This window comes from Triticum dicoccoides, chromosome 4A, assembly GCF_002162155.2.
Source record: "Triticum dicoccoides isolate Atlit2015 ecotype Zavitan chromosome 4A, WEW_v2.0, whole genome shotgun sequence".
Taxonomy (NCBI): Eukaryota; Viridiplantae; Streptophyta; class Magnoliopsida; order Poales; family Poaceae; genus Triticum; species Triticum dicoccoides.
In genome coordinates this window covers 500,019,156-500,032,675 of record NC_041386.1, presented here as the reverse complement: position 1 = coordinate 500,032,675, position 13,520 = coordinate 500,019,156, and the positions used below count along the sequence as shown (strand labels likewise).

Below are 13,520 nucleotides of genomic sequence, written 5' to 3'. Positions count from 1 at the left end.
ACTAAGTGTGAAATAGGAGGCCATATATCTCATGATACAAACCCGGAAGCTTTAGAGGCAACGGTGATTAGTGAAGCTCTATCCCCGGCGTCTGATCTTAATGCTACAAAAGCTTTTATGATCCTCCGTCCGAAAATACTTGTTATTAAAATGAATAAAAATGATGTATCTAGAACTAATATACATCTAGATACATCTCATTTTATTTTGTCATCAAAATGGATAAAAATGGATGTATCTAGAACTAATATACATCTAGATACATCCCTTTTATTCATTTTGATGATAAGTATTTTTAGACGGAGGAAGTATATACTGCCTGGAGGTTATCACAAATAAAAAAAAAGGAGATTAATTTTGTGAGCCATGGAGCTATGGTAAAGAGGGAGAATATCAGGTGATACCAATACTTATATGCTCCCATGATACCAATCCAAAAAATAATCAAATTTAAATGTTTCATAAAATTCCAAAAAAATCATGGATGTTCTCATGTGTCTACAAACCCAAAAAAAATTGAGATCCAAATTAGATACACATTGACAAACAAAAAAGATACTCTGTTGTGAATGGTGTAGTTTTTTAAATTATTCAGGCTTTTGTCTTGACACTATGCTGAATTTGTCTTCTTCTCTCTCTTCTTGTTTATGTTCCGTCAGTCGAGGAACCGAATTAACAGGTCCAAATATGATTGCAAACCCTCCGTTCCAGAATAGATGACTCAACTTTGTACTAATTTTAGTACAAACTTGGGTCATCCATTTTGGAACGGAGGGAGTACATATTAACACAACCAAGCAAAATGAGTGCACGTGCGCACGCACGAGCGCCGGCCCGTATTTTATTTCCTCAAGGTCGTGTTATTACATCGCATTTGCGTGTGCACATTACACGTGCACTACTACGTGCGTGCTCATGGCTGCGCAGCAGGCGCCGGCACGGCGGCCGGCGCCGGCGGGGGAGGAGCGTGTGGGATCTCAGCGTCGCAGAAGCCGCGGAGGATGTCGGCCTCCTGGGCGGTCAAGCCTATGGAGGCGAGCATGGAGGGCCAGCAGTGGAGCGTGACGGTGCGGATGGCGATGCAGCAGTCGCGGCCCAGGTAGGACTCGCCGTTGAGGAAGAAGAGCACGATCTCGCTGGTGCACGACCGCAGCTCCGTCACCGCGCCCCAGCACTCCATCATCCACCCGCCGCCCTGCTGCTCCTCCGCCATGCCCGAGAGCGCGAGGCGGAGGCGAGCGACGAGTGGGGCCGGCGATGGCGCCGCCGCGGGGCCAGCAGCGCCGGTGGTGGCCGAGGCGACGCCGACGCCTCCAGGGCCAGCGATGGCCGCAAGCACTAGCAGGGCGGCGACGACGAACTTGACGACGGGCGCCATCGATCGACCGGCGAGAGATGCCCGGCGATTTGTGGCTGGAAGGTAGCTCTAGTAATGCAAGGTCGTGTGCGTGCTCTGCAGACGCACTAGCGGCGTGTTTATATAGTGGATCGACGTGCCTGGAAGGCGAAGTGGAGGAGGCGCGCGTACGTTTCAGGAATGCCGCGGGGGAGACGCACGGGCGGGCGTTGCTGCGCCATGCATGCATGCATGCATGGTGCCTAGCTTGATTGTGCGTATAGATGCCCCGCTAGCGAACTCGATTGATCGCGGGAACGGCGGTAGCCGATCGGCTCACTGATGATTAGCGCCTGCAGCGTCTGATCATGTTGCATGGATCACGATCCACGTGCACGTACACACGTAGTACTACATATATGAACATCGAGATTGCGTGCGGAACGAATGTAAAAGGGCGCCATAAACTGACAGTTAACCGTGCCACGTTTTATTTTGTGAGTATGTTAACCGTGCCACGTTGCCTTTTACAAATATTAAAGTTTTTTTTACAGGGTAAAGGAAATGTATTACTCAAGAGCAAAGGAATGCATCGCTGCACGACTGGGAATGTTAACAAGGCCAGAATGGAACCTTCAATGTTCAATCCGCATATCATCTCAGGATGTCGATGAAGAAATGTGCGTTGAGCCGGCCCGAGCCCTCAAGTTCTATTGACCGGCTCTTTGGGACACTAAGGCCTTGTACAATGAAAGGTGCTTAGAGAGATGCTTAGAAAAATAAACCGGATTTTTCTAAAGCACCGGTGCCTATTTCTACAGGAGAAACGCTTAGTTAAGCGTCTATCCTGTACAAATAAGCACCGGTGCTTAAGAAAAGTCTGGTTTATTTTTCTAAGCACTTCCCTAAGCACCTCCCATTGTACAAGGCCTAATGCTCCAGGTAAAGCGAAAAATTTATATGTGGATGTTAGTTAGATGGTCTTGCTATTGGGTCTGAAGTCCATCGGCGCCGTATCAAACCTGGGGTTTTCTATGTGGCGTGTGGGAGAGAGGAGACTATTATGCACAAGTTTTGGTCTTGTCCACATGCTCAGCTTTTTTGGAAATTTCTTCGAACGGAGAAGGACATTGATGTTACTGCTCCTCCCACGCCGATGGATGATCATGGAGCACAGGCCCGATGGATGCTTACCTGGTTAGCTGTCGCGAGTGAGGAAGAGAAGGAAGCTATGATCCATGTTGTATATACCTTATGGATGACTAGAAATGATGCGAGGGATGGAAAGAGGATTGCCTCGCCGCATGAAATTACAAAAACTATGTGCAGTTTTATGCAGGAATGGAAGAATGTGCATCAAACGAAGGAGCAGACGGTGATGGCAAAACAAGTACCGAGATGGGGGGCCCCAGTCGAGGGCTGGGTCAAGTTCAACGCCAATGGTGCTACTAGTAGAGCTAGAGATAAAGGAGGTGGAGGCGTCGTTGCAAGAGATCACAATGAAGCGCTCCTTGCCAGGGCCTGCCATTTCTTCCTGAGCATCACGGATCCGGAGTCGTCGGAGGTTCTGGCCTGCCGACGCGCGGTGTAGCTGGCTATTCAGATGAACGTTGAGAAGCTTCATGTAAAGCTCGATAGTAGGGTGGTTGTCAACAAGATCAATCACAAAGGGGTGGACTACTCTGTTGTCGGCCTATGGATCAAGGAGATAAAGCAGCTTTTGCATTCTAGGTATGATTTTAAAGTTTCTTGGATGAGTCGTTCAGCCAACGTTGTTGCCCATAAGTTTGCTAAGTTAGCTAGGGTGATAAACTTTGTAAAGTGTGGTGGGGGATCCCCCCCCCCCCCGACTGTGTGTTGGATGTTATCTCGGATGACATTCCGAGTTTCGTTGGTTAAATAGAAGCAACTTTTCGTTGGGGAACGCAGTAATTTCAAAACAATTCCTACGCACACGCAAGATCCCTCTAGGTGATGCATAGCAACGAGAGGGGAAGAGTGTTGTCCACTTACCCTCGTAGACCGTAAGCGGAAGCGTTATGACAACGCGGTTGATGTAGTCGTACGTCTTCACGATCCAACCGATCCTAGCACCGAAGGTATGACACCTCCGCGATCTGCACACGTTCAGCTCGGTGACGTCCCATGAACTCAAGATCCAGCTGAGGTCGAGGGAGAGTTTTGTCAGCACGACGGCGTGATGACGGTGATGATGAAGTTACCGACGCAGGGCTTCGCCTAACCTCTACAACGATATGACCGAGGTGGAAATCTATGGAAGGGGGCACTGCACACGGCTAAAAACAATCAACTTGTGTGTCTATGGGGTGCCCTCCTCCCCCATATATAAAGGAGGGGAGGAGGAGGCCGGCTGGCCCTAGAGGGCGCGCCAAGGGGGGAGGAATCCTCCTCCTAGTAGGAGTAGTATTCCTCCTTTCCTAGTCCTACTAGGAGGGGAGGGGAGGAGAGGGAAAGAGGGGCCACGCCCCCCTCCCCTAGTCCAATTCGGACTCCCTTAGGGGGGGCACCTCCTGGCTACTGCCCTCTCTCTCCCCTACAGCCCACTAAGGGCCCAATAACTTCCTGGGGGTGAAGGAAATATGCCCTAGAGGCAGTAATAAAGTGGTTATTTATATTTCCTTATATCATGATAAATGTTTATTATTCATGCTAGAATTGTATTAACCAGAAACTTAGTACATGTGTGAATACATAGACAAACAGAGTGTCACTAGTATGCCTCTACTTGATTAGCTTGTTCAATCAATGATGGTTATGTTTCCTGACCATAGACATGAGTTGTCATTTGATTAACAGGGTCACGTCATTAGAGAATGATGTGATTGACTTGACCCATCCGTTAGCTTAGCACGATGATCGTTTAGTTTGTTGCTATTGCTTTCTCCATAACTTATACATGTTCCTATGACTATGAGATCATGCAACTCTCGAATATCGGAGGAACACTTAGTGTGCTATCAAACGTCACAACGTAACTGGGTGACTATAAAGATACTCTACAGGTGTCTCCAATGGTGTTTGTTGAGTTGGCATAGATTGAGATTAGGATTTGTCACTCCGAGTATCGGAGAGGTATCTCTGGGCCCTCTCGGTAATGCACATCACTATAAGCGTTGCAAGCAATGTGACTAATGAGTTAGTTGCGGGATGATACATTATGGAACGAGTAAATAGACTTGCCAGTAACGAGATTTAACTAGGTATTGAGACACTGACAATCGAATCTCGGGCAAGTAACATACCGATGACAAAGGGAACAATGTATGTTGTTGTGCGGTTTGACCGATAAAGATCTTCGTAGAATATGTAGGAACCAATATGAGCATCCAGGTTCCACTATTGGTTATTGACCGGAGATGAGTCTCGGTCATGTCTACATAGTTCTTGAACCCGTAGGGTCCGCACGCTTAATGTTCGGTGACGATCAATATTATGAGTTTATGTGTTTTGATGTACCGAAGGTAGTTCGGAGTCCCGGATATGATCACGGACATGACGAGTAGTCTTGAAATGGTCGAGACATAAAGATCGATGTATTGGAAGCCTATGTTTGGACATCAGAATGGTTCCGGATGAGTTCAGGCATTTTCCGGAGTACCGGGAGGTTACCGAAACCACTCGGGGAGTGTATGGGCCTTATTGGGCCTTAGTGGAATAGAGGAGAGGAAGGGAAAAGGTGGGAGGCGCGCCCCCAGCCCAATCCGAATTGGGTGCCCCCTTTCCTTCCCTCTCTCCTCCCCTTCCTTCTCTCCTACTCCTACTACTTGGAAAGGGGGAATCCTACTCCCGGTGGGAGTAGGACTCCCCTAGGGCGCGCCATAGAGGGTCGGCCCTCCCCCCTCCTCCACTCCTTTATATACGGGGGAGGGGGCACCCCATAGACACACAAGTTGATCATTGTCTTAACCGTGTGCGGTGCCACCCTTCACCATAATCTACCTTGGTCATATCGTACCGGTGCTTAGGCAAAGCCCTGTTCCGGTAGCTTCATCATCACCGTCATCAAGCTGTCGTGCTGACGAAACTCTCCCTCGACACTCAGCTGGATCTAGAGTTAGTGGGATGTCACCGAGCTGAACGTGTGCAGATCACGGAGGTGTCGTACCTTCGGTGCTAGGATCGGTCGGATCTGAAGACGTTTGACTACATCAACCGCGTTGTCATAACGCTTCGGCTTATGGTCTACGAGGGTACATGGACAACACTCTTGCCCTCTCATTGCTATGCATCACCTAGATAGATCTTGCGTATGCGTAGGAATTTTTCTGAAATTACTGCGTTCCCCAATAGTGGTATCAGAGCCAGGTCTATGCGTAGATGTTATATGCATGAGTAGAACACAAAGGAGTTGTGGGCGTGGGTATATACATATTGCTTGCCGTCACTAGTTGATTCTTGATTCAGCGGTATTGTTGGATGAAGCGGCCCAGACTGACATTACGCGTACGCTTACGCGAGACTAGTTCTACTGACGTGCTTCGCACATAGGTGGCTAGTGGGTGTCAGTTTCTCCAACTTTAGTTGAATCGGATTCAACGAACAGGGTTCTTTCTGAAGATCAAAAGGCAATCACTACCGGTGTCCGAACATAGCCGTCCAATATATCAATCTTTATGTCTCGACCATTTCGAGACTCCTCTTCATGTCCGTGATCACATCCGGAACTCTGAACTACCTTCGATACATCAAAACACATAAACTCATAATACCGATCGTCACCAAACGTTAAGCATGCGAACCCTACGGGTTCGAGAACTATGTAGACATGACCGAGACTCGTCTCCGGTCAATAACCAATAGCAGAACCTGGATGCTCATATTGGTTCCAACATATTCTATGAAGATCTTTGTCGGTCAAACTGTATAACAAAATACGTTGTTCCCTTTGTCATCGGTATGTTACTTGCCCGAGATTCGATCATCGTTATCTCAATACCTAGTTCAATCTCATTATCGGCAAGTCTCTTTACTCATTCCATAATGCAACATCCCGTAACTAACTCATTAGTCACATTGCTTGCAAGGCTTATAGTGATGTGCATTACCGAGAGGGCCCAGAGATACCTCTCCGATACACGGAGTGACAAATCCTAATCTCGATCCATGCCAACGCAACAAACACCATCAGAGACACCTGTAGAGCGTCTTTATAGTCACCCAGTTACATTGTGACGTTTGATATCACACTAAGTTTTCCTCCGATATTCGGTAGTTGCATAATCTCATAGTCATAGGAACATGTATAAGTTATGAAGAAAGCAATAGCAACAAACTAAACGATCATAGTGCTTAGCTAACGGATGGGTCAAGTCAATCACATCATTCTCTAATGATGTGATCCCGTTCATTAAATGACAACTCTTTGTCTATGGCTAGGAAACTTAACCATCTTTGATTAACGAGTTAGTCAAGTAGAGGCATACTAGTGACACTCTGTTTGTCTATGTATTCACACATGTACTAAGTTTCCGGTTAATACAATTCTAGCATGAATAATAAACATTTATCATGATATAAGGAAATATAGATAACAACTTTATTATTGCCTCTAGGGCATATTTCCTTTAGTCTCCCACTTGCACTAGAGTCAATAATCTAGATTATACTGTAATTATTCTAACACCCATGGAGTCTTGGTGTTGATCATGTTTTGCTCGTGAGAGAGGCTTAGTCAACGGGTCTGCAACATTCAGATCCGTATGTATCTTGCAAATCTCTATGTCTCCCTCCTTGATTTGATCGCGGATGGAATTGAAGCGTCTCTTGATGTGCTTGGTTCTCTTGTGAAATCTGGATTCCTTTGCCAAGGCAATTGCACCAATATTGTCACAAAAGATTTTCATTGGACCTGATGCACTAGGTATTACACCTAGATCGGATATGAACTCCTTCATTTGCTGCTTCCGAAGCAGCTATGTACTCCGCTTCACACGTAGATCCCGCCACGACACTCTGCTTGGAACTGCACCAACTGACAGCTCCACCATTCAATAAAAATATGTATCCCGTTTGTGACTTAGAGTCATCCGGATTAGTGTCAAATCTTGCATCGATGTCACCGTTTACGACGAGCTCTTTGTCACCTCCTTAAACGAGAAACATATCCTTAGTCCTTTTCAGGTATTTCGAGATGTTCTTAATCGTTGTCTAGTGATCCACTCCTGGATTACTTTGGTACATCCCTGCTAAACTAATAGCAAGGCACACATTAGGTCTGGTACACAGTATTGCATACATGATAGAACCTATGGCTGAAGCATAGGGAGTGACTTTCATTTTCTCTCTATCATCTACAGTGGTCGGGCATTGAGTCTGACTCAACTTCACACCTTGTAACACAGGCAAGAACCCTTTTTTTTGCTTGATCCATTTTGAACTTCTTCAAAACTTTATCAAGGTATGAGCTTTGTAAAAGTCCAATTAAGCGGCCTGATCTATCTCTATAGGTCTTGATGCCCAATATATAAGCAGCTTCACCGAGGTCTTTCATTGAAAAATTCTTATTCAAGTATCCTTTTATGCTATTCATAAATTCAGTATCATTTCCGATCAATAATATTTCATCTACATATAATATCAGAAATGCTACAGAGCTCCCACTCACTTTCTTGTAAATACAGGCTTCTCCAAAGGCCTGTATAAAACCATATGCTTTGATCACACTATCAAAGCGTATATTCCAACTCCGAGAGGCTTGCACGAGTCCAAAAATGGATCACTGGAGCTTGCACACTTTGTTAGCACCTTTTGGATCGACAAAACCTTCTGGTTGCATCATATACAACTCTTCTTTAAGATATCCATTAAGGAATGCAGTTTTGACATCCATTTGCCAAATTTCATAATCACAAAATGCAGCAATTGCTAACATGATTAAGACGGACTTAAGCATCGCTATGGGTGAGAAGGTATCATCGTAGTCAACTCCTTGAACTTGTCGAAAACCTTTTGCAACAAGTCAAGATTTATAGCCAGTAACATTACCGTCAGCGTTAATCTTATTCTTGAAGATCCATTTATTCTCTATGGCTTGTCGATCATCGGGCAAGTCAATCAAAGTCCACACTTTGTTCTCATACATGGGTCCCATCTCAGATTTCATGGCCTCAAGCCATTTTGCGGAATCTGGGCTCATCATCGCTTCCTCATAGTTCGTAGGTTCGTCATGGTCAAGTAACATGACTTCCAAAACAGGATTATCATACCACTCTGGTGCGGATCTTACTCTGGTTAACCTACGAGGTTCGGTAGTAACTTGATCAGAAGTTTCATGATCATCATCATTAGCTTCCTCACTTACTGGTGTAGGAATCACTAGAACTGATTTCTGTGATGAACTACTTTCCAATAAGGGAGTAGGTACAATTACCTCATCAAGTTCTACTTTCCTCCCACTCACTTCTTTCGAGAGAAACCCCTTCTCTATAAAGGATCCATGCTTAGCATCGAATATCTTGCCTTCGGATCTATGATAGAAGGTGTACCCAACAATCTCCTTTGGGTATCCTATGAAGACACATTTCTCCGATTTGGGTTCGAGCTTATCAGGTTGAAGCTTTTTCACATAAGCATCACAACCCCAAACTTTAAGAAACGAAAACTTGGGTTTCTTGCCAAACCACAGTTCATAAGGTGTCGTCTCAACGGATTTCGATGGTGCCCTATTTAACGTGAATGCAGCCGTCTCTAAAGCATAACCCCAAAACGATAGAGGTAAATCAGTAAGAGACATCGTAGATCGCACCATATCTAATAAAGTGCGGTTACGATGTTCGGACACACCATTATGTTGTGGTGTTCTAGGTGGCGTGAGTTGCGAAACTATTCTGCATTGTTTCAAATGAAGACCAAACTCATAACTCAAATACTCACCTCCATGATCAGATCGTAGAAACTTAATTTTCTTGTTACGACGATTTTCCACTTCACTCTAAAATTCTTTGAACTTTTCAAATGTTTCAGACTTATGTTTCATCAAGTAGTTATACCCAGATCTACTCAAATCATCTGTGAAGGTAAAAAAATAACGATACCTGCCGCTAGCATTAACACTTATCGGACCGCATACATCAGTATGTATTATTTCCAACAAGTCTGTTGCTCGCTCCATTGTTCCGGAGAATGGAGTCTTAGTCATCTTGCCCATGAGGCATGGTTCGCAAGCATCAAGTGATTCATAATCAAGTGATTCCAAAAGCCCATCCTCATGGAATTTCTTCATGCGCTTTACACCAATATGACCTAAACGGAAGTTCCACAAATAAGTTGCACTATCATTATTAAACTTATATCTTTTGGCTTCAATACTATGAACATGTGTATCACTATGCTACCTCTTGAGCACTGCGTTGGTTTTCCCTTGAAGAGGAAAGGGTGATGTAGTAGAGCAGCGTAAGTATTTCCCTCAGTTTTTGAGAACCAAGGTATCAATCCAGTAGGAGGCCATGCGCGAGTCCCTCGCACCTACACAAACAAATAAACTCCTCGCAACTAATGCGACAAAGGGGTTGTCAATCCCTTCACGGTCACCTACGAGAGTGAGATCTGATAGATATGATAAGATAATATTTTTGGTATTTTTATGATAAAGAGAAATAAAGATGCAAGTAAAATAAATAGCAAAGGAAATAACTAAGTATTGGAAGATTAATATGATGGAAAATATACCCAGGGGCCATAGGTTTCACTAGAGGCTTCTCTCGAGAGCATAAGTATTACGGTGGGTGAACAAATTACTGTTGAGAAATTGACATAATTGAGCATAGTTATGAGAATATCTAGGTATGATCATGTATATAGGCATCATGTCCAAGACAAGTAGACCGACTCCTGCCTGCATCTACTACTATTACTCCACACATCGACCGCTATCCAGCATGCATCTAGAGTATTAAGTTCAAGAGAATAGAGTAACGCTTTAAGCAAGATGACATGATGTAGAGGGATAAACTCATGCAATATGATATAAACCCCATCTTGTTATCCTCGATGGCAACAATACAATATGTGCCTTGCTGCCCCTACTGTCACTGGGAAAGGACACCGCAAGATTGAACCCAAAGCTAAGCACTTCTCCCATTGCAAGAAGACCAATCTAGTAGGCCAAACCAAACTGATAATTCGAAGAGACTTGCAAAAATAACCAATCATACATAAAAGAATTCAGAGAAGATTCAAATATTGTTCATAGATAAACTTGATCATAAACCCACAATTCATCGGTCTCAACAAACACACTGCAAAAGAAGATTACATCGAATAGATCTCCACAAGAGAGGGGGGGACTTTGTATTGAGATCCAAAAAGAGAGAAGAAGCCATCTGGCTAATAACTATGGACCCGTAGGTCTGAAGTAAACTACTCACACTTCATCGAAGAGGCTATGGTGTTGATGTAGAAGCCCTCCGTGATCGATACCCCCTCCGGCGGAGCTCCAGAAAAGGCACCAAGATGGGATCTCGTGGATACAGGAAGTTACGGTGGTGGAATTAGGGTTTTGGCTCCGTTCTGGTAGTTTGGGGGTACGTAGGTATATATAGGAGGAAGGAGTACGTTGGTGGAGCAACATGGGCCCCACGAGGGTGGAGGGCGTGCCTGGGGGGTAGGCGCGCCCCCCTACCTCGTGCCTTCCTCGTTGATTGCTTGACGTAGGGTCAAGTCCTCTGGATCATGTTTTTTCCGAAAATCACGTTCCCGAAGGTTTCATTCCGTTTGGACTCCGTTTGATATTCTTTTTCTGCGAAGCCCTAAAATAGGCAAAAAAACAGCAATTCTGGGCTGGGCCTCTGGTTAATAGGTTAGTCCCAAAATAATATAAAAGTGTATAATAAAGCCCAATAATGTCCAAAACAGGATATCATATAGCATGGAACAATCAAAAATTATAGATACGTTGGAGACGTATCACACTATTATCAAGATTTAGTAAAAATAGACCACTCATCACGGGTGCATGACCATAAAAGATATTACTCATATAAATAGAACGACCATTATTCTTCGATTTAAATGAATAACCGTCTCACATCTAACAAGATCCAGATATAATGTTCATGCTCAATGCTGGCACCAAATAACAATTATTTAGGTCTAAAACTAATCCTGAAGGTAGATGTAGAGGTAGCGTGCCGACGGTGATCACATCGACTTTGGAACCATTTCCCACGCGCATCATCACCTTGTCCTTAGCCAATCTTCGCTTAATCCGTAGCCCCTGTTTCAATTTGCAAATATTAGCAACAGAACCAGTATCAAATACCCAGGCGCTACTGCGAGCATTAGTAAGGTACACATCAATAACATGTATATCAAATATACCTTTCACTTTGCCATCCTTCTTCTCCGCCAAATACTTGGGGCAGTTCCGCTTCCAGTGACCAGTCCCTTTGCAGTAGAAGCACTCAGTCTCTAACTTAAGTCCAGACTTGGGCTTCTTCACTTGAGCAGCAACTTGCTTGCCATTCTTCTTGAAGTTCCCCTTCTTTCCTTTACCCTTTTTCTTAAAACTGGTGGTCTTGTTGACCATCAACACTTGATGCTCCTTCTTGATTTCTACCTCCGCAGCCTTTAGCATTGCAAAGAGCTCGGGAATTGTCTTATCCATCCCTTGCATATTATAGTTCATCACGAAGCTCTTGTAGCTTGGTGGCAGTGATTGAAGAACTCTGTCAATGACACTATCATCAGGAAGATTAACTCCCAGCTGAGTCAAGTGGTTGTGGTATCCAGACATTCTGAGTATATGTTCACTGATAGAACTATTCTCCTCCATTTTGCAGGTGTAGAACTTATTGGAGACTTCATATCTCTCAATCCGGGCATTTGCTTGAAATATTAACTTCAACTCCTGGAACATCTCATATGCTTCATGATGTTAAAAACGTCGTTGAAGTCCCAGTTCTAAGCCGTAAAGCATGGCACACTGAACTATCGAGTAGTCATCAGCTTTGCTCTGCCAGACGTTCATAACATCTGGTGTTGCTCCTACAATGGGTTTGTCACCTAGAGGTGATTCCAGGACGTAATTCTTCTGTGCATCAATGAGGATAATCCTCAAGTTACGGACCCAGTCCGTGTAATTGCTACCATCATCTTTCAACTTAGCTTTCTCTGGGAACGCATTAAAATTCAATGGAACAACAACACGGGCCATCTATCTACAACAACATAGACATGCAAAATACTATCAGGTACTAAGTTCATGATAAATTAAAGTTCAATTAATCATTTTACTTAAGAACTCCCACTTAGATAGACATCCCTCTAATCATCTAAGTGATCACGTGATCCATATCAACTAAACCATGTCTGATCATCACGTGAGATGGAGTAGTTTTCAATGGTGAACATCACTATGTTGATCATATATACTATATGATTCACGCTCGACCTTTTGGTCTCAGTGTTCCGAGGCCATATCTGCATATGCTAGGCTCGTCAAGTTTAACCCGAGTATTCTGCTTGTGCAAAACTGGCTTGCACCTGTTGTACGTGAACGTAGAGCTTATCACACCCGGTCATCACCTGGTGTCTCGACACGACGAACTGTAGCAATGGTGCATACTCGGGGAGAACATTTATACCTTGAAATTTAGTGAGAGATCATCTTATAATGCTACCGTCTAACTAAGCAAAATAAGATGCATAAAGGATAAACATCACAAGCAATCAATACAAGTGATATGATATGGCCATCATCATCTTGTGCCTTTGATCTCCATCTCCAAAGCACCGTTATGATCACCATCGTCACCGGCTTGACACCTTGATCTCCATCGAAGCATTGTTGTCGTCTCGCCAACTATTGCTTCTACTACTATCGCTACCTCTTAGTGATAAAGTAAAGCAATTACATGGCGATTGCATTTCATACAATAAAGCGGCAACCATATGGCTCCTAGTGAGTCCCTCAAAGAGACGTGCTGCACTTGGGGTTTTAGCCCTGCGTTCTAAGCCATCTAAGTCTTCTTTCAAATCTGCTCATTCAATTGGCAAGAAGCTTTCATTTGCAGTTTTTCAGAACTATGGTGCTTGCCAGGACTATCGTTATCTAGCTACAGAAAGTTGCATTCGTGATGTCGAACAGGCGGGTTACTCAATTTCTTCTCATGAGCGGGTTATTATTCGTCCAACATTACCGGCGACTCTCCGGTGGACGTCGGCA

At 44.3% G+C, this 13,520-nt stretch overlaps 1 protein-coding gene across 1 annotated transcript; it reads right to left on the bottom strand.

The window, feature by feature from the left end:
* Nucleotides 1-913: 913 nt before the first annotated feature.
* Nucleotides 914-1,378, bottom strand: LOC119283582 (egg cell-secreted protein 1.2-like). The gene has a single exon (XM_037563064.1). The coding sequence runs from the start codon at nt 1,376-1,378 to the stop codon at nt 914-916; it is 465 nt and encodes a 154-aa protein (XP_037418961.1).
* Nucleotides 1,379-13,520: the final 12,142 nt, after the last annotated feature.